A 26,178-nucleotide genomic window follows, 5' to 3' on the forward strand; every position below is an offset into this window, starting at 1 on the left:
CCCATGTACATAAATAAGACTTTTTTTAACCACTTCCAGATTCCACTATCACCACCTGCCAGCCTGGCTTCTTCCTGTGTCCAGATCACCGTTGTATATATAACTCATATGTCTGTGATGGAGACCAGGACTGTTTAGATGGATCTGACGAGAAGGACTGTGGTAAGGCAGTGATTTAATTTGAATTTGAGGTATTGGTATACTCAAAAGATCCACTTAGTTGGCATGAAATGAAAAATAATTTCATTCTAAATGCATGTTGTCGATTTTATTGTGACTAATTCATGTGTGCATGTTGCATTAAAATAATTTTTTTTTCACCTTATAATCAAAATACCTGATTTATTGAAAATGTCTGATTAATCAAAATATCTGGACCTTCTGGTGACAGTGACAGAATTATGTCTGTTGACGTACACAGGACTTCTCCAATTATTTAATCTGTTTAAACCCCGCCCTTGCTCATGTTCATCTGCATTCACTTTTAAAAGTAATGCCTACATCTCAAAATCCAATCAACAATCAATGCATAAAACCAAGTCCTGGCCCTACATTTTTTCTGTCAATAGTTTGTTACACTTGAATGTACATCACAACATGAAAGAAAAGATCCGTAGCTACACTTCTGTTTCATTATGACTTTATGTACCATGGATGACATGGATGTTGTGTGTTTATGGGTAGAGTACTCCTGTGCAACATATGAGTTCGCATGTGCCAGTGGAGATCAGTGTGTGAGTCTGAGTTACCGCTGTGATGGGGTTTATGACTGCAGGGACCACTCAGATGAGAGCGGCTGTCGTAAGTTATATGTGTTTAGAAGTACTCTTTCAGCTCTTTTTCTTTTTTCAGCTTTTAACTCTTTTTGGGGGAAATAACAGATTAGGATGATGTGAATCAATCTTTACATATTTCTTTTAATTGATATAAGGCACTTTTAATCAATAGGGTACATAACAGGGCCTGCAATTTTTACATTTATTGTCAGCCTAAAACTATTTTAATTTAAAAATTAATTTTCCAGAAGGTTTACAAATTTCACAATATCTAAATATGGTTCATTTCCTAATGATAAGCATTAAACATCAAAATTAAAAATAAATAATAACAACAATGTATCATTGTTTAGTTATTGCTGATAATTTGTCTAATGTATCTAATAGTTTAAGTAACAGAACATGGGATTATGACATACAAATTATAATTTTTATATGGATAGAGGCTACTAACTGTGTATCTAGTTTGTAATCAATTTTTGTATTATTAATTAGCAATTAGTGTTAATAAAATAATGCTAGTGATGACTAATAACTGGTATTTCATGTGCAGCCACACGTGGGCCAGGTCTATGCCATGACAATGAGTTCCAGTGCCAGGTTGATGGATTCTGCATTCCGAAAACGTGGGAATGTGATGGCCATCCAGACTGTGAGGATGGCTCTGACGAGCACAATGGCTGCCCACCCCGAACCTGCAGTTCTTACCAGTTCCAGTGTGCTAATGGAAACTGTGTGCCTCAGAGCTGGGTTTGTGATGGGGATAATGATTGCAGGGATATGAGTGATGAAACCAACTGTCCCACTCCACCATTCAGCTGCCCATCAGGTCAGTGGTTGTGTCCCACAGACCAGGTGTGCATCACAGATGCTCAGGTGTGTGATGGCCAGAGAGACTGCCCCAATGGAGCTGACGAGTCTCCCCTCTGCAGTAAGTACTGCTGTTGAAAACAGATTTATGTATTAATATCTGATGTTGATGAACTATTCAAATTGTTTTTCTGTCTCTTTTCTTTCTCACTGTTTGCCTTATTAGATGAAGATGACTGTCAGGTAAATAACGGAGGCTGCAGTCATGGTTGTATTCAGGGTCCATTTGGAGCTCAGTGTACCTGTGAACCAGGATTCCAGCTGCTGAACGACTCAAAGACCTGCGACGACATAAACGAGTGTCTGATCCCTGGATTCTGCAGTCAAACCTGCTACAATGAGCGTGGCTCCTTCCGATGCTACTGCCAAGATGGTTACCAGCTGGAGCCCGATGGACGTACATGCAGAGTCACATGTAAGCATCATATCCATCACATACACATCAAAAATGACTGGCCCAAGACTTTATGAAGTATAACATGTTGCTGAATTGCATTTTTAGTTAAATGGCAAATGGTTTTAATGCTAGTTCACACTGTTCCAACAAACACCAAATCCATATAATACTTAAAGTAATAAGTATTATAAGGACACAAGGATCTGCTCTAGCTCCAGGTGATGCTTTACTTCTGGTGGCCAGACGCAGCCAGATCAGTGCTAACCGCATCTACTTCAGGCCACCCCTTATTGTTCCTGTTGTCAGTGGCACAAGCATTGTTGCTGTGGACTTTGATAATGTCAATAAACGAGTCTACTGGGGTGATTCATCTGAGAAAATGATCTATAGTTCTTTCCAGAATGGCACAGACAAAAAACAGGTAACTACTAAGAAGAAATGAAGGTCTAGTTGTCTTAAGATGGCTTATGCATTTCATGTCATGCATATATTACTTATATGTTCATCAACTACTGTTTGGGATTAACTCATTTGATGATGCTGGTATGTTAGGTTTTCTCTTCAGGCCTGATGGTACCTGAAAGCATCGCAGTGGATTGGGTGGGTAGAAACATTTACTGGACCGACTACGTCATGGAAAACATTGAAGTATCTACTCTGGACGGCCGTTTCCGGAAGGTTTTGATTACCAAGAATGTTACCAGCCCTCGCGGACTGGCTCTAGACCCCCGCAGCTAGTATGCATATTAACATATTTACTGATTTGTTTCTGTTTTGAGAGAATGCAACAGTACTAGGATTAGTTCACCCATTATCACCCATTACTGTCATTATTTACCCTCGTGTCGTTTTAAATCCATAAGACTTTTGTTCATTCACTTTTGTTCATTCACTTTTGTTCAACAGAAATGGCATATAATATGGTAAACAGAAGCTCATCAAACTCCACTGAATGATGCACAAGAACAAACATCATTAGTTCTTGTGTAAGTCATTGGTTCTTGTGTGTCAAGAAAGCACATCTGAGCTTCCGTTGATCATATTTTATGCAATCTATGCATGTATGTGGATGTTTATATGTAAGTACAAGCCTAAATTAAATATGTTCATTATATAAAGTGATCACGTCTCTTCAGAAGACTTGATTAAACCACTCGATTCATATGGATTACTTTTACAATGTCTTCATGAACTTCTGACGTCAAAGTTTTCAATGTGGGGACTGAAATCTTTCAAGTTTTATTTATGTATTTATTTATTTATTTTTTGTGTTAAGAAGATGAAGGAAAGACTTTTGGCTTTGGAATAACATGAGGATGAATAAAAAAAAAATCTGTGCGTTAATTATTGTTTCAAGATCACATTTTTTTGGTTTTTAAGGTCTTGTATCATAAAATTATAATTCCTTCTGTTTTCTTCTCAGCACCAATGTAATGTTCTGGTCAGACTGGGGTCAGAACCCTCGAATAGAGCAGGCTAGTATGGACGGATCTGCAAGAAGAGCAATTGTGACTAACAAGGTATACTGGCCCAACGGACTTACACTGGATTACACAACTAGAAGACTATACTTTGTTGACGCCTACCTGAAATATATTGACTACTGTGACTACGATGGCAAAAACAGGCATCAAGTCTTTGCAAGTGACATGGTAACCATTTAAAGTCCCTGGTTAAAATCCATCTATATTTTACATGAAATATAAGTCACAGTATGGTTTATCTAATGTTGTATTTTTTACTCATCACTTCCTACCGTCCCCGTGTCTGCAGGTTCTTCAGCAACCCCATGGCATAACCATCTTCGAAGACAACATATACTGGAGTGACCGCTACACAAGCCAAATCATGAGGACTAACAAATTTCATGGAGGAAACATCACCACCCTTCTGACCAGTGTGTACCAGTGCATGGGTATCGCCATGGATCACCCCGTCAAGCAGCCTTTAGGTTAGCAGGTTATTAATGAAAGGAGTGTCTTTTTTTTTAGTTGACTAACATAGTCTGTTGGATCCCATACAGGACTTAACCCCTGTGAGAACCATCAATGCAGTCAGCTGTGTCTGCTATCAACCTTAAGACCACGATACTACAGGTGTGACTGCCAGTCTGGCTGGACCCTTGCCAGCGATAGTCGTACTTGTACTAAAGGTCAGAGTCTTGGCAAAATGAGCATGTGCCAATTGAGTTCTTGAGGTCTAATAGCCTTTCACTTGACTTAATGGTGCTATAATAATTTTTTTTCCTAGATGACACACCATTCTTGACGGTCGTCAGAGATACAGTAATTATGGGAATTCCTCTCAACCCCAGTGACACATCCAACAATGCCATGGCACCAATTTCAGGCATCACACAAGGCCGAGATATTGATTTTGATGATCAAGAGCAGTTTGTCTACTGGGTGCAAGGCACTGTAAGTTAATCAGACAATTTCTTAGAGCATTGTTTTAGAATTAACCTATGACATTACTCATAAATTGACAGTATTTTTAACTATTACAAAATATTTTGCTTTCACGTTCTTTCTATTTTCTTGTGTTATATATGTATGCATGTATGTATGTACCCAGATCTCCTGGAAACCACAACAAATACCTTGTGTGTTTGGGCACACTTGGCCAATAAAGCTCGTTCTGATTCTGATTCAAATTAGTAAAGCAAAATAATACTGAAAGATTGTGAAAATGAAAAATGAAGTCTTTATAAAAATAAAAAGAAAGAAAAACAATAAAATTGAACCAAATAGTACTGTTTATCATGAAAATATTGTTGATTCCCCCACCCCCCAGGGCTCAATTTATAGAATTAAGACAGATGGGTCCAATCGAACTCAGTTTGCACCAGCTGCTATCATTGGTTCCCCCTCCGGTCTTGCTTTTGATTGGATAACACGGATCATGTACTACACTAATCCCACTGTTAAGGCCATTGAGGTGAACAACATTTCTTCACACATTAACAGACTTTATCATATATGATATATCATCAGATATATTATTGAATTAAGTTATTTCTAATTATTTGTTTATTTATTGTTATTTTATTTTTATTTTCACTTGTCTCCCCCCAAAAGGTCATTAGGGTTGATGGATCTCAACATTACAGGAAGACAATCATCACAAACACAGGGAAACCAGAGGGAGCTGGAGAGCCAATAGGAATAGCTCTTGATCCAGCCAGAGGGTAAACACTTTTGTGACTAGTATACATTTGTCCTACACTAATTTGTTATTAAGTGTTAGTTATTAATGTACTGTCTACATCCTCTCACCATGCAGGACACTGTTCTGGACAGACAGAGGTTCAGATAGTGGAGTTCCACCAAAGGTGGCAAGTGCAGACATGGATGGTGGAAACCTCAGAAACCTCTACACTGGCAACCTGGGCAATGTTGAGTTCATCGCTGCAGACATAGAGGCCAGGAAAATCTACTGGGGTGTCCCTCAAACTGGGATGGTGAGAAACATACACTTGTTCATAAATCCTCATGTGGAAATAAGTAATCATGCACTTGTTCTATTTTCCTGGCTTTTAACTTCTCTGTGATCGGCAGATTGAATGTGGAACGATGGATGGTGCAAGCAGGGTGACCATCGTGAGCGGCCTGTCTCACCCCTGGGGCATCACTGTGTACCAAAACTACCTTTACTACACTGACCTTGACTATGAGGTCATTGAGAGAGTGGACAAGAACACAGGCGCAGACATGGTGGTGATGAGGAGTGGCATGGCAGGGGTGCGGGCACTGAAAGTGCATGCCAGAGACAGTAAGTGAAGCATTACAGTTTGCACTTTACTTTAAATAAAGGATAATTTTACAGGAGTTGCAAGATGTCACCTATGAACTCTGCTAACTTGTTGAAAAGTGGTGATACAAGATAGTAGCACTGGTATGTTGCCAGTGGCTAAATATTCAGTTTAGCGGTCATTACAAAATATTTGACATCTACATGCCAAAACTGACCATTCAGAAATATTAGTAAGTAATCTTACTAATACATTTTAACAGGCACAATTTAAGACAAGCCGAAAGTGTAATCCTCTGGATTTGAACTTTTGTTAAAAATCATTCACTATGTTCTGTTTACCATTAATTCTTTAAAACCAGACTCTGCTGGCACTACCAATGCTTGCAGTACGGACAATGGAGGCTGTCCCCACCTGTGTCTGCCAAAACCTGATGGACAAAAGACATGCGCCTGCACCACAGGTTTTATCCCATCTCAGGATGGGTCTCACTGTGAACAGTATGACTCTTATGCTATAGTGTCCTCTTCCAAATTTATTAGAGGATTCCACATCAACAGCTCTGACCACTCTGAGGCCATGGTTCCTGTTGGAGCAAGTACGTATTGATTACAGTATGCTAAACAGTTTGATCTCTGTTAGAGAAGTAGTAAATTAATTCAATTTAATATTTTTCAAATTATTACATTTAAAAAAAGAATACATTTTATCATGTGATGTAGCATTTTGTACTAAAAAACATAAAATGCTTTTATTCTGTAGATACTTACTCAGTTCTCAGCAAGCTGGAAATGCACATCGCCTCTGGATTCCTGTACTGGATTAATAACAGCACCTACTCATCCTACAGAGGCATTTACAGGACAAAGACAGATGGCTCACGCTATTCTACTGTCATCAGTCAGTTAGGCACTGGAAGGATTCAGGGCTTGGCAGTAGATTGGATCGCAGGTAAATAAATGTGAAAGTGACACCATGTATACTGTAAGAGTTGGTTGTATGTGTTTATATATCAGGCTGATTCTTTTCTTTTTTTATGTCAGGAAACTTGTACTTCACTAATGCATATACCTCTCAAACATACCTTGAGGTGTTACGTCTGAACACAAGCGTTCAACTTATCCTGCTGAAGAGTTCAGTGGATCGTCCCCTAGATCTTGCCGTCAGCCCTAAATTGCGTCTCCTCTTCTGGACTGATGCTGGTCAGTCACCCAAGATTGAGAGCGCTCTTTTGGATGGTACCAATCGGACAGTTCTTGCCTCTGAGAGCCTGTCATCCCCCCGAGGGTTAACAGTCGATTACACCAATGACTTATTGTACTGGGTTGATGACACACTGGATATGATTTCCTGCATGGCATCCGATGGTTCTCAGCGGCAGATTGTACGCTACGGAAGTCGCTACCCCGCGCCATACAGTGTCGCTATCTTTGGCGAGTACATGCTGTGGGTGGATCGCAAACTGGGCAAACTGTTCCAGGCCAGCAAGAGTCCTGGGAATACAGACATGCCAGAGGTGATCCGAGATGGTATAGAGGATCTGACAGACATTGGAGTGTTCGACTCCCATGTTCAGCCCACTTCTGCCAACCTGGTGGGTTTTAACCCATGCCAAGAGGACAACGGGCGCTGTCAACAATTTTGTTTTGCAATGCCCAAGCAGCAACAGCCCAAATGTGCCTGTGCCCATGGTTCTCTGCTCAGCAATGGAGTCTCATGTGGCTTTGGCCTGGATGAGTACCTGATCTTCACCACGGATTACACCGTGAACAGCATGAGGCTGGACCCAGAAGACCACAGCACCCCATTTCCCACCTTTACCCTGGGCTATGGTGTTTTAGCCACAGAGTTTGACTTCCAGGACAAGAGAGTGTTCTTTACCCAGTATGTGGCTTTAGGCAGGAGTAAAATAGGATACATTCTAACCACCAGCAGCACTAGCCCACCGATCACCATAGCCAGTGGTAGAGTCTAAAGCTTTAATATAATCAGAATGAGTAAGCCGAAACTATCCAGTAACAATGTTAAAGTGTTCTCTGCTTTCTTTTCATCTGTTAGATCTGGATGATCCTGAAGGTCTGGCCTATGATTGGATCCACAAGCGTCTTTATTTCACAGATTATTACAATAGGAGTGTGCAGTCTATGGGAATAGATGGCCAAAACCGTTCCTTCATTGCACATGGTGACCGCCCCAGAGCCATTGTGGTGGATCCCTGCTATGGGTAAGAAATGTTCAGTCTTAAAATTCTCAACTAAACCCTGGGTTAACAGAATATGGGTTATCTTTTTTTCCATATTTCACTCTGTTCATTAGAGCTGCATGATTAATCGAAGATAAATTGAAACCACAATATGGCTTTGTGTGATTATCCAATTGCAAAGTTAGTGATAGTGATTTGTTTTTCTGGCTGAACCATCCAGTTTGTCCTGATTTAACTTTTCGGACCATAACAGCAAGAATAAAAGAATAACTAATTTTCTGTCACTGTTTGACATTTTGTTTTTTCCATCTAACACTGAGATGAAATATATAAATTGCACACAACGTGAAAGTTTCTGTGATGTTCAGTTTGTGATTAGTTGTTTGTTGCTAAACAGCTGGCCGTTACATTCAAACACTGCATCTCTCCACACTATAATTGAATACTTTTGGTATCACAATGCAGTGTTAACCCCCTTACAAAATTACAAGTGTGATGCTTCCAGGGCTTTAAAAATGCCTGGGTTAAAATAGTTCAAATTAGGTTAATATATTTACAAGAATTACACTGTGAAAACTGATTTTGCTTGCTCAGATACCTGTACTGGACTGACTGGGGTTCCCCTGCTAAAATTGAACGAGCCACACTTGGTGGAAACTTCCGGATCCCAATTGTAAACACAAGCCTCTCTCAGCCTAATGCTCTGTCTTTGGATTATGAGGAACGACTGCTGTATTGGGCTGATGCAACACTGTGAGTTTATACTGACCTCATTTTTACATCAGTTTTGTTTGTTGAATATTTGTTGTTTGCAGTAAAAATAATGTTTCACTGTCTTTGTCACAGGGATAAGATTGAGCGTGCCTCTTTGACTGGAGAGAACAGGGAGATCATTCTTAGTCAGACACAGTACCCATTTTCTGTGACAGTGTTCCAGCAGGATATCTACTGGACTGACTGGAACACACGGATCGTGTACCGCGCCAACAAGGACGACGGTTCTGGTCTGACTATAATGGCCACCAATCTCCAATACAGACCCAATGACATCCACGTCTTCTCTGCCAGCAGGCAGGAGAGCTGCTCGAGTCCCTGCCAGCTGTTCAATGGAGGCTGCAGCCATGTTTGTGTCCCAGGTTGGTCTAAATGCACTTATTTGACTTTCAAGGATATATATATAATATATATGCAGTGGGTGCCAAAAGCCTGAGACTTAAAATTTTTAAACAAAGAAATAATATAACGGATTCTACACTACATCATTAATCATTTATGTAATTGATATTTTGACTATTTGTACATACAGTAAGATCTTTTTCCACTAAAGCGCTTTTGACCATTCTCAAGTCATGCTGGAGAATAAGATCACCTGGTTTTACACATGCATGGAGTTCATGCAGTTTGAGTGTTACTTTAATTAAAGCAAAAGAGAAAATATTAAGAAATTTTGATATTTTTAAGTTCTTCAGTCAAATTTCAATGCTGATCATAAAATGTATGATATAAATATATACTTTGTTAAGAAATGCAAAATGGGAACATTTTTACTTGCTCTTAGACTTTTGGACCCCACTGTATGCAAATTCCAAGTTGATTGATTAGTTTTTTTCTCTTTTGGGAAGATTACATCTCTCATGTCTTTCATCTGTCACTTTATCTCAGGTCCAACTGGTCCAGAGTGTCAGTGTCCCAGCACTGGTAACTGGTATCTGGCCAACGATGGGAAAGACTGCATCCCTGACAATGGGCAGCGGTGCCATGCAGATCAATTCACCTGTCTAGATGGAAGCTGTTTTGCCCAGCGCTGGAAATGTGATGGCTACAGGGACTGCATAGATGGCTCAGATGAGCTCGAGAGAGTGTGTGGTAAGTAACCTTACCAATTGTTTAATTTAAATTGTTTGCAAAAAATTTTTTAATTTAGTTTTGTACCATTTTTTTATACCTAAATTTAAAAAAATGCAAACAGTAATGTGCCTTCTACAGCTTTCCACACCTGCTCACCCACGGAATTCACCTGTGATAACGGAGGCTGTGTGCCTCTGTACTATGTGTGTGACTACACAAACGACTGTGGAGATAACAGCGACGAGCATGGCTGTCCCTTCCCAACCTGTAACCCTACCACAGAGTTCACCTGTGCTAACGGGCGCTGCATCAGTGCAGCTTTTGTGTGTGATGGATTCAATGACTGCCGAGACAACGGCACCACGGATGAAGTTAACTGTCGTGAGTGCAGTATTTTATTTAAATAATATTACAGTATTTCTTAATATTTTTAATTAGGTTTTCAGTTTTAATTTGTAGTTGTAGTAATTGTATGTGCTTTTGTCTTTTTTTAATATTTTTTTTTTACTATTTTTATATAGCATTTTTATTTTTATTTTAATTTTAGTACTTTAACCTAGACACATTTTATTTCATTTAGTTGCCAATACAACATTTCTAAAGTTTTTTTTAAGGTTAAGTTTTTTTTACCTAATATTTACCTAATAGTTATTTTATTTTAGCTTAATTTTAATTAATCAATAGTTTTAGGTTTAGTTATCAATAACACTGTGTGATTGACATCAACATCCACAACTGCATGGAATTTTCTCCCTTTGTTCCCATTTTATCTAAAAGAAGCTCTGAACAAGATTCTCTTTAGCTGGTGTAATAAAGGTGAAATGTATCATTTCTTGTAACAGAGAAAAAACATTTATTTGATTTATTAGCGGACAGAACCTGTGCACCCGGCTTAGTAAAATGTGACACCACCAACATCTGCATTTCTTCAAGTAGCCTGTGTGATGGCTTTAATAACTGTGGGGACAACAGTGATGAAAATCCACTCTTCTGTGGTGAGTTTCAGGGTCACAGCTTTTAGCTATTGCCTGCAGATGTCATTCATGATGATTGACATTTTGATTTTGAGCGAATATATGAAAAAAAAATACTCATGCGTGTCCTTAAAGTCATGTCCTGTACTGCTTGTTGTTAACAGCTAGCCGGACTTGCTCGGCAGATGAGTTCCGCTGTGATAACGGGAAGTGTATTCCCCAGTTATGGGTGTGTGATCGCATCCCAGATTGTTTGGACGGCACAGATGAGCCACCCACCTGCGGTACATGTCAAATCCCTCACCTGACTGTGAAGTAGATCCTGGAATCACTATCTAATACTCTCTTTGTTTCTTTCCACAGAGGATCAGGTTCGTACTTGTAACCCTCAGCAGTTTAGCTGTGCGAATGGACACTGCATTTTGGCAATGTGGGTATGTGATGGCAACAACGACTGTGGAGACAACAGTGACGAAGCCCAGGAACTGCAGTGCGGTGAGGCCTATCATCCATTTTCAAGATGGTAGAAACCAGCAAATCAATGCATATTGGTTCTAGTCTGACTATTATTTTGTATTTCAGGATCAAGGACTTGTAACCCCAGCGATTTCACGTGCCCCACTTGGTACCCAGGCTCTCCACGCTGTATTCCTTGGAGTTATGTGTGCGATGGTGAGAAGGATTGCACAGATGCCGCAGATGAGCTGCACAACTGCCCCAACCGTACCTGCCACATGAATGAGTTTGCTTGTGCCAATGGTCGCTGCATTCTGGTGCCCTTCCAGTGAGTTCTTCCTCTCCAGCCATATCTCACGCAAACAACATATCAAATCAAATGCTTCTCAAAATCTTTATAAAATCTGTATTGTGCATCTAAATCTCCTCCTCAGCTGTGACCGTGTGAATGACTGTGGGGACAGCAGTGATGAGATCGGCTGCGTGTACCGCACCTGCTCCAGTCAAGAGTTCACCTGTCAGAATGGAGTGTGTATTCCATCGACGTATGTATGTGATGGTTATATAGACTGTCAGGATGGCACTGATGAACTCGAGGGCTTGTGCAGGAGTCCAGAACCCACCTGTGCACCTGGAGAATTCATGTGCAATTCTGGGGAGTGCATTGACATCCACAAGGTCTGCGACCATCAAAGGGACTGCTCTGACAACAGTGATGAGAAGGGCTGTGGTAAGACACCACTCGTATTTAGAAAAAGGCTCACTTTTGGAATGTGCCCAAAATAACAAATACAATATTTGGCAAGGCAAGAATAAGGACTTCAAAATTAATGATGAATTCTATTTATTATATAAATTGTGTGTTTACTGATTATCCAACACTCACAAGGGTAAAGCATCATTTTATTAAAATGTGGTGAAAATTACAAGGGTGAGACTGTAAAGCCAATATGACTACGAGTAATGAAATGCCTACTATGAAACGAGCAATGAATTTATGAATTATACAAGGCATATTTGTGGTATGGAAATGGACTAGTGTTACATCTAAAAATCGACTTTTTAGTTTTGACACACTGATGAATTAGGCCCCACACACATACAATTCTATCTGCATGCATTTCCAATTCAGGTCATACTGTCATTACAGCAGACACGTACAAATAAATAAATAAAAAATTTAAATTCATTTGTAAATAGCACATTTATAATTACAATGGAACTAATGAACTGGACAAATTAGGTAATGATGTGCCTTTCTGTCCCTCCACAGGCATAAATGAGTGCAGTAACCCAGCCATTCACCAGTGTGCTCAGAACTGCGTAGACACCCAGACGGGTTACTACTGCTCCTGCAGGGATGGCTACAAACTCATGCCAGATGGCAAGGCCTGTGAGGATATAGACGAATGCAAAGAGGAGCCGGGAGTGTGCAGTCAGGTGTGCGAGAATGCTGTGGGTTCCTTCTATTGCAAGTGTGCACCGGGATACCTACGGGAGCCTGATGGACGCACCTGCCGGCAGAACAGTGGGATCGCACCGTACCTCCTCTACAGCAACCGTTACTATATCCGTAACCTGACCGCTGATGGAACATCCTCATCGGTGGTGCTGCAGGGACTATTGAACGTTGTTGCTCTGGACTTTGATACTACTGAGAAGCGTTTATACTGGGTGGATATTGGCACACAGCGCATTGAGAGGATGTATTTAGACGGGACAGGAAGGGAGGTCATATTGAAGAGTGACCTGGACGGAGCAGAAGGCCTGGCTGTGGACTGGGTGGGCCGGTAGGTTAATGAGGGACTTGATTCACTTATTCACTTAAAGGATGTTATAAAAACAAATGGGCAGAGTTAATCTATGGGTGGGTTTTTCCTTGCAGAAAGCTATACTGGGCAGATGTGATTATGGAAGCCATTCATGTCTCTGAACTTGATGGACGTTACCGGAAAAAACTCCTGAAAGGTTGTGTTGATGCCAACTCTACATACTGCTTCACCAATCCGCGGGCTGTTGCTGTTAACCCTAAATATGGGTGAGCTAAAGATAACACATATTTATTTTATTTGTTCAGTTGAACCATGTGTGCAAACTTTCCCTTTCCCATTTCTGGTCAGATGGCTATACTGGACAGACTGGGGGCGGACGGCTTTCATTGGCAGGGCTGGAATGGACGGAACCAACGTATCAGCTATCATCACTACCAAGCTAGTGTGGCCTCATGCCCTGACCATCGACTACACCAACAACAAGATCTTTTTTGCTGACGCTCACCTCAATTTCCTTGAGTAAGTTGTGTCCTGTACTGTATCCAAACCAAATCTGTTCTTCAGACAGTAACAGACAGGCCTGCTTTATGTAACACATACAGTATTATGAATATTATGAATCAGCATGGGAACCATTTCACCATTTGTATCACTCTGGTGGCAGCATTTCTCACAGCGATCATCAATGATGGAGGAGCAATCTCACTTTTAATTTTATAAACAGTACTGTTGTAGTGAAAAAGAATGTAGTTTTAAGAGAATGTAGTGGTTTAAACCTCAAATATCTGGTTTATAAGCACAGCTGTGATTTTATATATACCTGTACATTTGTATATGGTACCGATTCACCATGTACCTGTAGAATCTAGATTATAATGTCTATTTTCCAACAGTTATGCTGATATGGATGGACAAAACAGACATAGGGCTATAACAGGCTCCATGCCCCATGCTTTCGCACTGACCCTGTTTGAGGATTTGGTGTACTGGACCGACTGGAACACCCACACCATAGAGAGAGCCCACAAATACACTGGTGCTAACCGTGTTGTAATGGGAAACAACACACACCGCCCTAATGACATCCACATTTACCACCCTTACAGACAGCCACGCAGTAAGACTATATATCATTCATTTCACCATTAACTTGTACTTGTTAACTTGTATGATCCTTGTTTGAATGTTTTATTAACATTTTCCTAGGTGACAATCCCTGCAATGACCATCACCTGACCTGTAGTCACCTATGTCTGATTGGACCCGGTGGGACGATGGCCAGATGTGAGTGTCCAGATCACTTCATTGGTCTGGCAGTTGGCTTTAAGATACAGTGTGTGGCCGACTGCTCCAGCACTCAGTTCCGCTGTGGAGACAATGAGAAGTAAGTGAATCCATTCTCTAATGATAATTTAATGATCTTGAGCTCTTCCACTCTTACTTTTCTTCTCTGTTTGTCTTTTGTCTCCAGGTGCATTCCCATATGGTGGAAGTGTGATGGTCAGTCAGACTGTGGGGACGGCTCCGATGAGCCTCAGACATGTTCTCCACGTTACTGCCCAATTGGACGCTTCCAGTGCCAGGATGGGAACTGCACCTACCCGTTTTTCCTGTGTGATGGCCATAATGATTGCCCAGATGGATCTGATGAAGATGCTGCACTCTGCAGTATGCAACACTTTTATGCATTGTTATAATGACAGTAACAAGAACATTTGAAAAAGTTTACTTCAGTTAGTATCAACAGAACAGTTTTTGGTTGTGTTAATTATTGAATCCGGTAACTGAACTGCATAGTTTGGGTCCTGCTGCTAATTTATTTAATTAATAGTTACATGGCATTTGTACCCAGGTGACCATCGTTGCTCTGAGAACCAGTTCCAGTGTAAAAATAAGCACTGTATCCCAATATCTTGGCACTGCGATGGCATACAGGACTGTGCGGATGGCAGCGATGAGGAAGCTGACAGCTGTGCTGAGAAAACCTGCAAACCTGGACAGTTTCAATGCAAAAACGGACTCTGCATACCACCAAGCTATGTGTGTGACGCACAGAACGACTGTGGAGACCAATCAGATGAGCCATATGATGAGTGCAGTGAGTGTCATGTCCCTTTGGGAAAATGGGCCATTCATTAACAGCTTGGAGACCTTTGATATTTTTCTTTTTCGTAGTGGGTCCTGATCATAAGTGTGATGCAGACACTGAGTTCTCCTGTGATACAAACTATCGTTGTATACCTCTGTGGGCTGTGTGTGATGGCACCAATGACTGTCTAGACAACAGTGATGAGCAGAGCTGCCGTAAGTCCCATATAATGATTTAAAATATTCACAGGTTGACACACAACAGAAACAAAAAAGCTTCAAGACAAAACAGTTCTCCAGTAACAGAACAAAGGCAGCATAAAGGCAAATATGGGCTATAATGCCAATCACACGTTTGGATGCACCTGCTCATTCTATATTATTACTAATGTCCATATTTTAGCTTCTTCAAAGTCACTCTTCTTTGTCTAGATTCCAGCTCTGCACACTAACCAACATGAGGTGCATCTTGGGATGATTTTAAACAGTATTCAATGAGTTCTCTTCATGCAGGACACTCTTTGGCAGCTTTTTACTATCTTCACTAACTCATCTATTTAAAAAATAAAATTAAATTTTTGTTTTGTAAGTGTTTTGTTTGCATAAGATCTTAAATATTAGATTTAAAATGTAACAAGCCAGCTAATATTAGAGCCTCCTTTGTCATTATTCAACAATAAACATACATCCCTTTTGATGGATTATATAAAAGGGATTATAATTTAATTTACTTTGAACATTTATAAAATAAATAAAAATCAACCTCCACATTTTGCTGCATGCAGATGAGCTGACCTGTGACCCTCTGGGAGATTTCCGCTGTGATAATCACCGATGTGTACCCATTCGCTGGCGCTGTGATGGGAACAATGACTGTCGGGATGGATCTGATGAGAGAAACTGTGGTAAGTAACGTGTTGAGCCATCCATTACCTCTTAGGCATATACTGTATGGAGCTCAGAGTTTTCATGTATGTGCTCACAGAACCAAGACCTTGCTCTGAGAGCGAGTATCGCTGTGACAACCAGCAGTGCATTCCAGGATCTTGGGTTTGTGACCATGACAATGATTGTGGGGACAATTCTGATGAGCGAGACTGTGGTAAGTTAAAGTCAACATGAATGAAACCCATTCACTCTTTTAACTCTTTCCTTCTTTTCAACTTCCAACCAGCACAGGTCACTGAATAAGCAATGCATTTCTACTGTTCTCTTAGCTTTCTTACTAATCTAGTTGTCTAATAAACCTGACATTGTGTATTACAAATATTGTTGAATCTTTGACAACTTGCTTTCTTTCTCTTCTTTTGTAAGTCACTCTAGAATAAAGTGTCCATTAAATGCATGCACATGTTAATAGACATCAAGTCACTCCTGACATTTTTTATTTTTTATTTTTTATTTATTTATTAGAATATAGTGTTTCACTAAGAAATACATGACATATGGCAACAAATACTATATGCCACTGTTTACTAAATTCTACATGTATACAGATTAAGCATTAAAAATGCTAAAATACAGTACATGGATTCCCCTTTTTTAGATTATTTTTGGATTGACCAAGTATTTTATTTTGTGTGCAGAGCTGCGGACCTGTCGTCCTGGAACATTCCAGTGTACATCTGGACACTGCATCCCAGAAGCTCTTAAATGTGATGGTTTTGCCGACTGCCTGGACTACTCTGATGAGTCCACCTGCCGTGAGTGTGCTGGGCTTGAAATATATGGACGTTTAAAATCTTCTTATTGCTTATACTGAAAATCTTGATATTATTCTGTACTTTTTGTTTTCCCAACAGCAACTCGCTATCCTGGAGGACGCTGGTGTCCGTCAAACCAGTTCCAGTGTAACAACAAGCTATGTGTGAACCAGCAGTGGGTATGTGATGGCTTCAACGACTGTGGAGACCGCTCAGATGAGCAACTCAGCCTCTGCTGTAAGACATTATAAGAAAATGAAATTATTATTTTTGTAGATAATTTTAACCATTACAATTATAATACATGTCTCTTTAAGGTGTGATAAGTCTAAACCTAAACCTGGAAATTCATGTTGGCTTAAGCTGGTCTTTTCAGCAAGAAATTGTTAACAGTGTCAAAATTATTCTGTGATCAGGGAACATTACATGTGAAATGCCAGCCAAATTCCGCTGTGACAGTGGCTACTGCATTTATAGTGGTCTCATGTGCAACCAAAAAGACGACTGTGGGGATGGCAGTGACGAAAAGGAGGACAACTGTAAGATATTCACACATATCTTTTTATACAACAACTAAAATCAAACTCTCTAAATTTACCATAATACACTACTTCAAAAGCTTAGGGTTGCTAAGATTTTTTTTTTTTTTTTAAGTCTCTTAAGCTCACCAAGGCTGCAGTTAAAAGAGTATATTATTTCTTTTAGACATAATCCTTATTTTATATGTTATATAAAACTTAGGGCTGGTAATTTAACGCGTTAATTAGATTAATTAATTACGGTGGGGAAAACGCGTTAAAATTATTAACGCATTTAAGGCACTTGCCCCGCCCCAGACCTACGTGGGTCATGTGACATTTCATACAGTTGATGGATGACAAATATGATCTGATGGTGATGATCCGCATCAAGTCGAACAAGCCTCAATGGACCATTCATAACGAGAACCATTTACTTCAATCCTGAATGTATCAGCCGTGCAAATTAATCAAATGAATGAATAAATGACTCGATGACTTAATCATTAAGACATTTACCACCACCTACTGGCAGTTTTAGTTTATTATTTAGAGTATGATTTCATTAAAGAAATAATTTAATATTCCCATAGTAATAATAATAATTATTAGTAAATAATAATTAAATTATTAAAAGTATAGTTCACCCACCCAAAAATGAAAATTGTGCCATCATTTACTCACCCTCATGGTCCTAAAGAGTATATGTAATAAATGTTATGTTGAATCAAACAAAATATTTCTTGCTGAAACAACTTTTTATCATGTCTGTTTGATGCCTTACACAACAATGACTTTAAATTATCTTTTGGGAGTAATTTCTCAGCTAAATTTGAATTGCGATTAATTTGCGATTAATTCGATTAATTAATCACCACATCATGTAATTAATTAGATTAAAAAATGTAATCGCTTACCAGCCCTAATAAAAATATATTAGAAAATATTAAAAAGTATCATATTTGAAGAAAATAATTTTAATTTTTTTTATATTTTTATATAAAATGCAACCCTTTGTCTAAACACGAGTTGCATTCTGATTTCCCTTGATGCTGAATACTTGTTGGCTGCTTAGCATTAAAAAAAATAAAGTAACATTTTTTTAGTGTATTATTTTTCAGAATTCTTTGTTAAAATAGAAAGTTCAAAAGAAGAGAATTGATTTGAAATAGATTTTTTTGTAACATTATAAATGTCTTTTACTGGCACTTTTTATTTTTATTTTTTATTTTTTTAAAAAAACAAATATCTTACTGACCCCAAACTTTTGAACCTCGATAACGTTTGTGAGATTAGTGTTTAAAACACAAATAAAAGTCAATTTGGCAATAAGGTAAGTCAAATTAAAATAAAGTTTTATCATTTTAAGTAGTTGTAGTTTATGTTTTTTATGTTAAGTAACTATACTGAAAAAACAACAAAAATACTGATTAAGAAAGCAATACTGATTAAATTGCAGTGTGGTTGCATACTGTATTATGTATCTAGTGTAATATATACTTTTGTTATGGTTAATGACGACCATATGAATTGTGTTTTTAAATCAGGTCAGGAACCCACTCTCGCCCCCTGTACGCCCAATGAGTTTAAATGCACTAATGGCCACTGTGTGGCTCTGCCTTACGTGTGTGACCACAACGACAACTGTGGAGACCTTACAGATGAGCTGGGCTGCAGTAAGTCAACAAATATTATCAAATATGATCAGTATACTGTGTGTAGTAATCCTTATGTTATAATCGAATATTGTGAGAATTGCCTTAGATTTTGAGGTAGTTGATGAGTGACTCTTTTCAGATTTTGGCCACGACCGCAACTGTGATGAGAAATTATGTCAGCACGAGTGTACAAACCTGAACAGCACAGGCTTCATCTGCTCTTGTAAACCCGGCTATGCTGTGGATCCAGATAACACCTTCCGCTGCAATGGTAGACACCAAACAGACATATAAAGTACCTTTCTCTTTCTCTTCAGAGTGGAGGAAGCTTTTGCTGCTAGTCTAATGTTTTTTTCAAAATCAGAATCTGTAATCTTTAAACAGAATGTTTCACCTGTGTATGCCGGTACATCTTCCTTATCCCACGCTGTTTTTCATGCCTGTCTCTTGCACCCTGCAGATATAGATGAGTGTTTAGAGTATGGCACATGCCCGCAGGCCTGCAAAAACACTAAAGGAAGCTATGACTGTGATTGTGCCCTGGGTTACAGGAAAGTGGGCACAGGCAATCAGTGTGAGGCTGAAGGTAGGATAGAAATTGTAAGGAACCACAGACAAGAATTTCTGAGCCTGTGTAGCATCTTTAAGCTCTTCTTTCTTAGGTCCTGGACCACTGCTCCTGCTGCCAGAGAACATTCGCATCCGACGCTACAACCTCCAGACAGAGGAATATCATGACTTTTTGCAGGAAGAGGAGCGCATTGTGGCGCTGGACTACGATTGGGACCACAACAACACTGGACTTAGTATGTACTCAATTCTAGGACCTCAGCCCCTCAAAAATTTAATTACTCCTGTACTCTGTATTATGGAAGCCCATTTCCGAATAAGAAAAAAAACATCCTTTGGGTAAATCATAATTATGAGACAAATAGTTATAATTATGATGAAATATTTGACTTTTTTATGTCTTAATTATGACATTATATATCATAACTATATAACATTTTTGACTTATGTACGTTTCATAGTTTTGACTTTTGATTTAAACTTTTTTTTGTCCTGAATTACCTAAAAAAAAAAATGTTCCCTTTGTGGCAGAAATGGGCTTCAATACTCTGTAATATACGCCCAACACCTGGCTGTCCCTCCAAAGACACAAATAATAAATTAGAAACGTATATATATACTAAATAAATGCGCATAACATTAAATTTGATCAAAATGAAATTTGAGTTACAGTATTGCATTATTTGTGCTTAATGTGATTTGTCAACTCTCTTCAGGTATGGCGTATTTTACAGTAGAAGGAAATGGTGCATTGCCTGGTGCTATTAAAAGAGCTTATCTGCCAGCTGTGGATGATCATAATAATAACATTGCTGTTGCTGTCAAGCTGGACATCAAGTACATCACCAAGCCTTATGGCATTGCAGTGGACTGGGTTGGCAGGTAAAAAACTAAACTAAATATTCAAACTCTGCACTGAAGCTGAATGATTTAAAAATAATAATAATGGTTTTGGCAAAAGCAGATAATGAATCAGCCTGTAACAGCTCATGAGCCTTTAATATACTATGCAGGAATTTGTACTGGACTGATGCGCAGCTCAAACGTCTGGAGGTGGCCTTGTTGGATGGGCGTTACAGGAAGCATCTGATTAAGACTGACCTGCAAGAACCCAATTCTGTGGCTGTAAACCCTCATTCGGGGTGAGACTTACATCCTATTTGGCTGTGGTGTGTTTAAAGGGATAGTTCACTCCAAAATAAAACTATTTTGGTGTAATTTCTGTATCATGTCATTCCAAATCTACATTATAGTTATTTTAGTTCTGGAGCACATAAGGAAAAATAAAGAAAATGAGAAAAAAGCACCAAAAAATTAGAAAGCTCTATTTCTCCTTCAAGCTCACCTACATTTAAATGCCAATGTTTGAATTTTGTTTTGTCATGTTGTGATGCAGCATGCTCTACTGGATAGACAATGGCAACATGCCACGTATCGAAGGCTCCTGGTTGGATGGTCAAGAGAGAATGGTTCTTGTGGACAGTGCTTTGGGTTGGCCTACAGGCCTGTCCATCGACTTCACAAACAGCGACCGGATCTATTGGTCAGATGCAAAGGAGAGTCGCATTGAGTCCATACTGCCAGATGGACAGAGCAGACAAATATCAGTTTTCATAGGTAAAAGTTTGACTGACTCAATTTAAAGTTTTACTTGAAAGTACAGTTAAAATTGTTTTTATAATCTTGTCATGCTTTAAAGAAAAGCACTTATCTTGATGTGTTGGCTAATATACTTAAACACATGTAAAGTACTTGTTTATAATTTTAACTGTAGTGTTATTCAATATTACATTTAAAAATAAATCTATTTAAAATTTATTCAGCACTACACTTTAACCACATAATTTAAAGGCAATAGAAGTAATTTTGAAAATACATGTAATGATGTATTTAAGTTCTACTTGAGCAAGTGAAAAAAACACTCAAAATTCAGCTATTTGCCTTTAATATAAATTTCAACTATAACGCATTTTAATTGTAATTAACAGGTAATTAGGTGTCTTAAAATATTTTAGTGTATGCTTTTAAAATAAAAAGGAACATTCATATCTTCTACCACATTTCTTCCCTGTCAGATGTAAGAAACCCTTTCAGTGTGAATGTATTTGAGGACCATGTGTATTGGAGCACGCAGGAGAAGGGTGAAGTGTTCAGACAGGACAAGTTTGGCAAAGGCACCAAAACCAGACTCCTAATAGCAGGACCTTGGCTTACCCAGATCAATGTCTACCAGCAGCAGAAATACAAATCTATAGCCTGTGAGTAACCACAATAAAAGCGAGATTTGCATGATGACCTATAAATCCAGTCTGTGTTTAAACTTAAGCTATCTTTTATTATTATGCTGATATAAAAAATGTCATGATGGTAGTTAGGATTTTGTTGGTAGCCACTTAAAGTTATATAAAATGTAATTATGGTAGTTAGGATTTTGTTGGCTGCCATTGAAAGTGATTTTATAGATATATAGTGTGTTGAACTGTGTCTGCCCCACAGTGAAGAACCCTTGTAAGGGCACATGCAGTCACCTGTGTCTGCTGAGGCCGGGAGGCTACACCTGTGCCTGCCCAGAGGGCACCAGCTTCTTCCCTGGCAGCAGTACTGAATGTGACACAGGTGCCTTTTATACTCCTTATCTGTCTTTATAGTCATCTTAACGATATGACCATAAACCAACTCATTTTAGCTATTGCAACCAACACTGTTGACGTCAATCTCCGGGTTTCCAGTAATAAAAAAAAATATATAAGTACTTACACTAAGAACGTGTGTCACATTTTACTGTTCAGCTCTAAATATAGCAGCCGCTCCCATCCAATTGTTTTTGTGATGTTTGATTTGATAGGGTTTGAGCCTGAACCCACCATGCCCCCTCCATGCCAGTGCAAGAACGGTGGAACCTGTTATTTTGATGACAATAAGGCACTCTGCATGTAAGCTTGTGATCTGATATTGACATGGATGTTTCATAAGAAAAAAGTATATAAAAAGCAGGGATGGATAAGCTTATGGATGTGGTAATGCGAACTGTTCATTCCCCCCTTATAGTTGCCCACCTGAATGGAAAGGAGATTTCTGCGAGACCAGTGTTTATGGTGTAGTCACAACCTCAGGTAAAATTTATGGCAGTACATGATATCACCAAATAAGATATTATGCAGCAACTTTTCAAGCTGTTGTCTTAGGCAAACAAACAAGATGACATGACCCAAATCTTGTCTCTCTTTCTGTGCATTCACAGTTGCTATTGCTCTTGGAGTTACAGCTGTTATAGCTCTTTTCCTGGTTTGCCTGATATATTCTGCAAAAAAGAAGGAGAAAATTATTAACACTCTACATAACATTAATCTGCCTATTAGTGTATCTAACATCAGTAGGCCCAACTTCTGGTGAGAATGAAAAAAGTGTATAATAAATATTAGAAAAAAAGTGAATATAATGAATGTAAATATTGTGCAGATATTATATACAGTTGCAGTATATAACAAAATAAACCTTAGGTTTGGTTTTACTTCATATAATTAGGGGTGGTAACTCTGAACGTTTTAACAACCCATCTGAATCGGAGAATGACAGCAGCAACTTTCCGAAAGAGGTTTGTTCTCACCATGTATTTTAAAACATATCCAAAATATAGCATGTCTAGTTTATTATAAACACACACTACCTGGGTCAGTTAGTTTTTTTAAATATAAATTGATCATTTTATTCAGGAATTTGATCAAAATAAATTGATCAAAAGTGACAGTAAAGACATTTATAATGTTACAAAAAAATCAATTAAAAAAAAATCTATCATTTTGAAATTCCTATTCATCAAAGAATGCTAAAAAAGAATCAGTTTCCACAACAATATTTAGCAGCGCAACTGTCAACACTAATAATAAGAAAACACTAATAACACTAATAATAATAAGAAAAAAAAGGTTCACGTCAGTTAGAGGTTTGTTTGCCATGTTAATACCTTTTGCCCTTTGGTCAATATCAGGAATCCAGCACCTCATTAGAAGTGGAGGGAAAAGGAAGGAGTTTTGAGAACCCAGCATACAGCGAGGATGCGCAGGGATCTCCTGCTGCACCTACTGCTGTAGCCACTACAGTCATGAATGGGCCTGCCAAAGTATGACCTCTACTGGCAGAAAGGGTTTACTGCATGTTGTCTGTATTTATGTCAAATATTTTTACGTTTAGTGCTAGACTGGATATTTTTGGTGAACTATTCCTTTTTCACCCAGACTTTTGGATGAACTGCCCCTTAAATATTGACTGAAATTGTGAACTGAATCATTTAAAAGCTTTTTTGGCTCATTGTTTTTTTTTTCTCTCTCTCTTACTTTCTCTTACTTTCAGGAGAGTGTTGAAAACCCAATGTATGCTGCTGAGTTGAGCTTTGTGACCCAGCCAATTGATGGTGCAACCCCTGTCAAAGCAGATGCCACACCAGTCAACACTGAACCTGACAAGGTTAGCCAAAGTGACAGTAACCACATGATGCATGCTTTATTGTCTTGGAAATGGTCTTGCTTTGTTTGGTTGTGTGATTGGGTCAGACTTTGAGAATCCAGCAACCATTCAGATAAAGAAGGACGGCAAGCAATTATTAACCATTAGCTCCTTCATTCATTTAGATTTAGTATACCACCCCAGCCAATGCGCTCACAAGGCAGCAAATACATTAGGGATGTAGCTGTACACAAAAATGATGGTTTGATATATACCTCTGTTTTGAATTTGAGGTTTATTATGTTTTTGGTACAGCAGGGGAAAACTAAATATAAAATTGCCTTTTTTTGTATTAAATGGTGGCATACTGAAAAAACTACACTATACCCACTGTAACACACTCTTAGTAAACTGCAGTATATGGTGCTATTTTAATGGGGGAAGAGATTTTAAAAGCTTCCACTTCTGGATGCAATATATATGTGTATATATATATATATATATATATATATATATATATTCCAGGTAAGAACATTTTAAAGATCCAACCGAATTAGGCTTTTATTTACATCTGAATAATGATCAACACACATACATAGAGCACATCACATACTGTATGGTAAACAAGGAAGCTCAAACATTGAAATGTGATGTACAACATTGCATTCATTCAGTAAGCGTGTGCCAAACCGAAAGACCAGTACCAAAAATGTTTTGCTACAAATATGTGTACAGCTACACCTCTAAAATAAATAGTGTTAAACTTTTAGGTAAGATTTGGTTTCAGGCCTGTAAATGGGGCAAAGTCCTGGGGTTTGGGGTTTAAAACAAATCCTAACAGAATGTTTGAGCAATATCAACATAGTGCTGCCAGGCAAGCACTGTAGCAAAAAAAAAAAGCCCTAAACACACCCACACACAAGGAGTTATTCTGAAGATGTGACAGAAAGAAAGATATAGAGTATGTGGGAGAGGACACAGAGGAGTTAGAGAGACATCAATAAGAAACAGCACAAACCCACAGGTGACCTTCATACCTCACAGCATGTTATATAGAGATAGATCTGTTTTAGTTGAACCTGTTATGCCACTCAGTTCTGAGTGTGTCAGTCATTAGGTTGTGTCTTAATTTCTGGTTCCTTTTTTACACAGGCTGATACTTCACAGCTACAGAACGAGGTGGATATGCATGATATGTTCGACAATCCCTTATATATGGTGAGAAAAAGAGATAAAGATTGAATGCGTTCAGTCAGGGACTGTGTATGGGTTTGGGTAAATACCATGAATTGGTTTCATTTTGATGTACGAGGGAAGGATGTGTCCTAATAGTAATATAGTTCTGGCTCACCGATGTAAGCACACAGCGAGCCCTATTGACATCCCCTCTCTCCTTACTCTGCTGAAAGCAGAAAGATGAATTCTGTAATACAATGAAAGCTATAACAGTGTGCCGTGAAGGAGGGGCTCATTTAACAGCTCGTGAAGGCATGTCAAGGCCTCTGGGGAAAGAAAATTTCCCTCTCTGGTGAAGAAGGCAAAAGACCTTGAAGTGAAGTAAAAGAAGTGAAAGACCTTGAAAGTCTCCTTGAAAGTGATTGAGAGAGGCATCTATTATGTAGACATAAATAAAACTGATCTTTGCTGAAAAGAGCACGATTATAGACAAAAGGGACATATCTGATAATCTGAAATTATGATTTTCAAGTATACACTAAGGGTGAATATTTGGATTTTTTTGTGTTTTTGATAAAAGTCTCTTATGCTCACCAAGGCTGTAGTTAAAACAGATACACTGTTTTCCACATTGGTAATACCAATTGGTAAAACTAATAATAATTGATAATAACTGAGCAATTAATGGCACTGAAGATTGAATTAATGGCTGCTGAAAATTCAGCTTTGCCTTCACGGGAATAAATTACATTTTAAAATATATTCAAATAAAAAGACAGTTATTTTAAATTATGATATTATTTCACAATATTTTACTGCATTTTTTGATCAAATAAATGCAGCCTTGGTGAGCATAAGAGACTAACGTATATATATACGTATATTGTATTATCTGAGTATTACAATAAAATGATATGTGCATATAGAATTTTAATATAGTATGCTAAATTTTGTATATGGTATAAATAGCAAATC

The 26,178-nt window shown here is 38.6% G+C and overlaps 1 protein-coding gene across 1 annotated transcript in view; it reads left to right on the forward strand.

The window, feature by feature from the left end:
• The window catches only part of lrp2b (low density lipoprotein receptor-related protein 2b), a 38,681-nt gene that overhangs the window by 11,652 nt on the left and 851 nt on the right, over positions 1 to 26,178 (forward strand). Inside the window, exons 23-76 of the mRNA XM_016461304.1 lie at positions 40 to 162; positions 685 to 801; positions 1,330 to 1,707; positions 1,813 to 2,061; positions 2,256 to 2,464; positions 2,596 to 2,780; positions 3,467 to 3,695; positions 3,817 to 3,994; positions 4,067 to 4,195; positions 4,294 to 4,460; positions 4,837 to 4,980; positions 5,121 to 5,230; positions 5,326 to 5,549; positions 5,584 to 5,814; positions 6,156 to 6,392; positions 6,557 to 6,745; positions 6,838 to 7,758; positions 7,853 to 8,018; positions 8,592 to 8,750; positions 8,844 to 9,133; positions 9,660 to 9,863; positions 9,984 to 10,226; positions 10,715 to 10,840; positions 10,984 to 11,103; positions 11,183 to 11,314; positions 11,402 to 11,603; positions 11,710 to 12,005; positions 12,549 to 13,065; positions 13,161 to 13,313; positions 13,396 to 13,566; positions 13,941 to 14,164; positions 14,254 to 14,431; positions 14,519 to 14,715; positions 14,900 to 15,145; positions 15,223 to 15,351; positions 15,921 to 16,040; positions 16,121 to 16,237; positions 16,722 to 16,838; positions 16,938 to 17,075; positions 17,255 to 17,377; positions 18,904 to 19,032; positions 19,154 to 19,285; positions 19,475 to 19,600; positions 19,677 to 19,820; positions 20,301 to 20,466; positions 20,598 to 20,726; positions 20,981 to 21,201; positions 21,660 to 21,842; positions 22,081 to 22,200; positions 22,826 to 22,973; positions 23,110 to 23,179; positions 23,573 to 23,704; positions 23,935 to 24,048; positions 25,180 to 25,245. Of these exons, the coding sequence (XP_016316790.1) occupies positions 40 to 162; positions 685 to 801; positions 1,330 to 1,707; positions 1,813 to 2,061; positions 2,256 to 2,464; positions 2,596 to 2,780; positions 3,467 to 3,695; positions 3,817 to 3,994; positions 4,067 to 4,195; positions 4,294 to 4,460; positions 4,837 to 4,980; positions 5,121 to 5,230; positions 5,326 to 5,549; positions 5,584 to 5,814; positions 6,156 to 6,392; positions 6,557 to 6,745; positions 6,838 to 7,758; positions 7,853 to 8,018; positions 8,592 to 8,750; positions 8,844 to 9,133; positions 9,660 to 9,863; positions 9,984 to 10,226; positions 10,715 to 10,840; positions 10,984 to 11,103; positions 11,183 to 11,314; positions 11,402 to 11,603; positions 11,710 to 12,005; positions 12,549 to 13,065; positions 13,161 to 13,313; positions 13,396 to 13,566; positions 13,941 to 14,164; positions 14,254 to 14,431; positions 14,519 to 14,715; positions 14,900 to 15,145; positions 15,223 to 15,351; positions 15,921 to 16,040; positions 16,121 to 16,237; positions 16,722 to 16,838; positions 16,938 to 17,075; positions 17,255 to 17,377; positions 18,904 to 19,032; positions 19,154 to 19,285; positions 19,475 to 19,600; positions 19,677 to 19,820; positions 20,301 to 20,466; positions 20,598 to 20,726; positions 20,981 to 21,201; positions 21,660 to 21,842; positions 22,081 to 22,200; positions 22,826 to 22,973; positions 23,110 to 23,179; positions 23,573 to 23,704; positions 23,935 to 24,048; positions 25,180 to 25,245 (10,268 nt within the window). The remainder of the gene's footprint in view (positions 1 to 39; positions 163 to 684; positions 802 to 1,329; positions 1,708 to 1,812; positions 2,062 to 2,255; positions 2,465 to 2,595; positions 2,781 to 3,466; positions 3,696 to 3,816; positions 3,995 to 4,066; positions 4,196 to 4,293; positions 4,461 to 4,836; positions 4,981 to 5,120; positions 5,231 to 5,325; positions 5,550 to 5,583; positions 5,815 to 6,155; positions 6,393 to 6,556; positions 6,746 to 6,837; positions 7,759 to 7,852; positions 8,019 to 8,591; positions 8,751 to 8,843; positions 9,134 to 9,659; positions 9,864 to 9,983; positions 10,227 to 10,714; positions 10,841 to 10,983; positions 11,104 to 11,182; positions 11,315 to 11,401; positions 11,604 to 11,709; positions 12,006 to 12,548; positions 13,066 to 13,160; positions 13,314 to 13,395; positions 13,567 to 13,940; positions 14,165 to 14,253; positions 14,432 to 14,518; positions 14,716 to 14,899; positions 15,146 to 15,222; positions 15,352 to 15,920; positions 16,041 to 16,120; positions 16,238 to 16,721; positions 16,839 to 16,937; positions 17,076 to 17,254; positions 17,378 to 18,903; positions 19,033 to 19,153; positions 19,286 to 19,474; positions 19,601 to 19,676; positions 19,821 to 20,300; positions 20,467 to 20,597; positions 20,727 to 20,980; positions 21,202 to 21,659; positions 21,843 to 22,080; positions 22,201 to 22,825; positions 22,974 to 23,109; positions 23,180 to 23,572; positions 23,705 to 23,934; positions 24,049 to 25,179; positions 25,246 to 26,178) is intronic.

This window comes from Sinocyclocheilus anshuiensis, unplaced genomic scaffold, assembly GCF_001515605.1.
Source record: "Sinocyclocheilus anshuiensis isolate Anshui unplaced genomic scaffold, SAMN03320099.WGS_v1.1 scaffold220, whole genome shotgun sequence".
NCBI lineage: Eukaryota > Metazoa > Chordata > Actinopteri > Cypriniformes > Cyprinidae > Sinocyclocheilus > Sinocyclocheilus anshuiensis.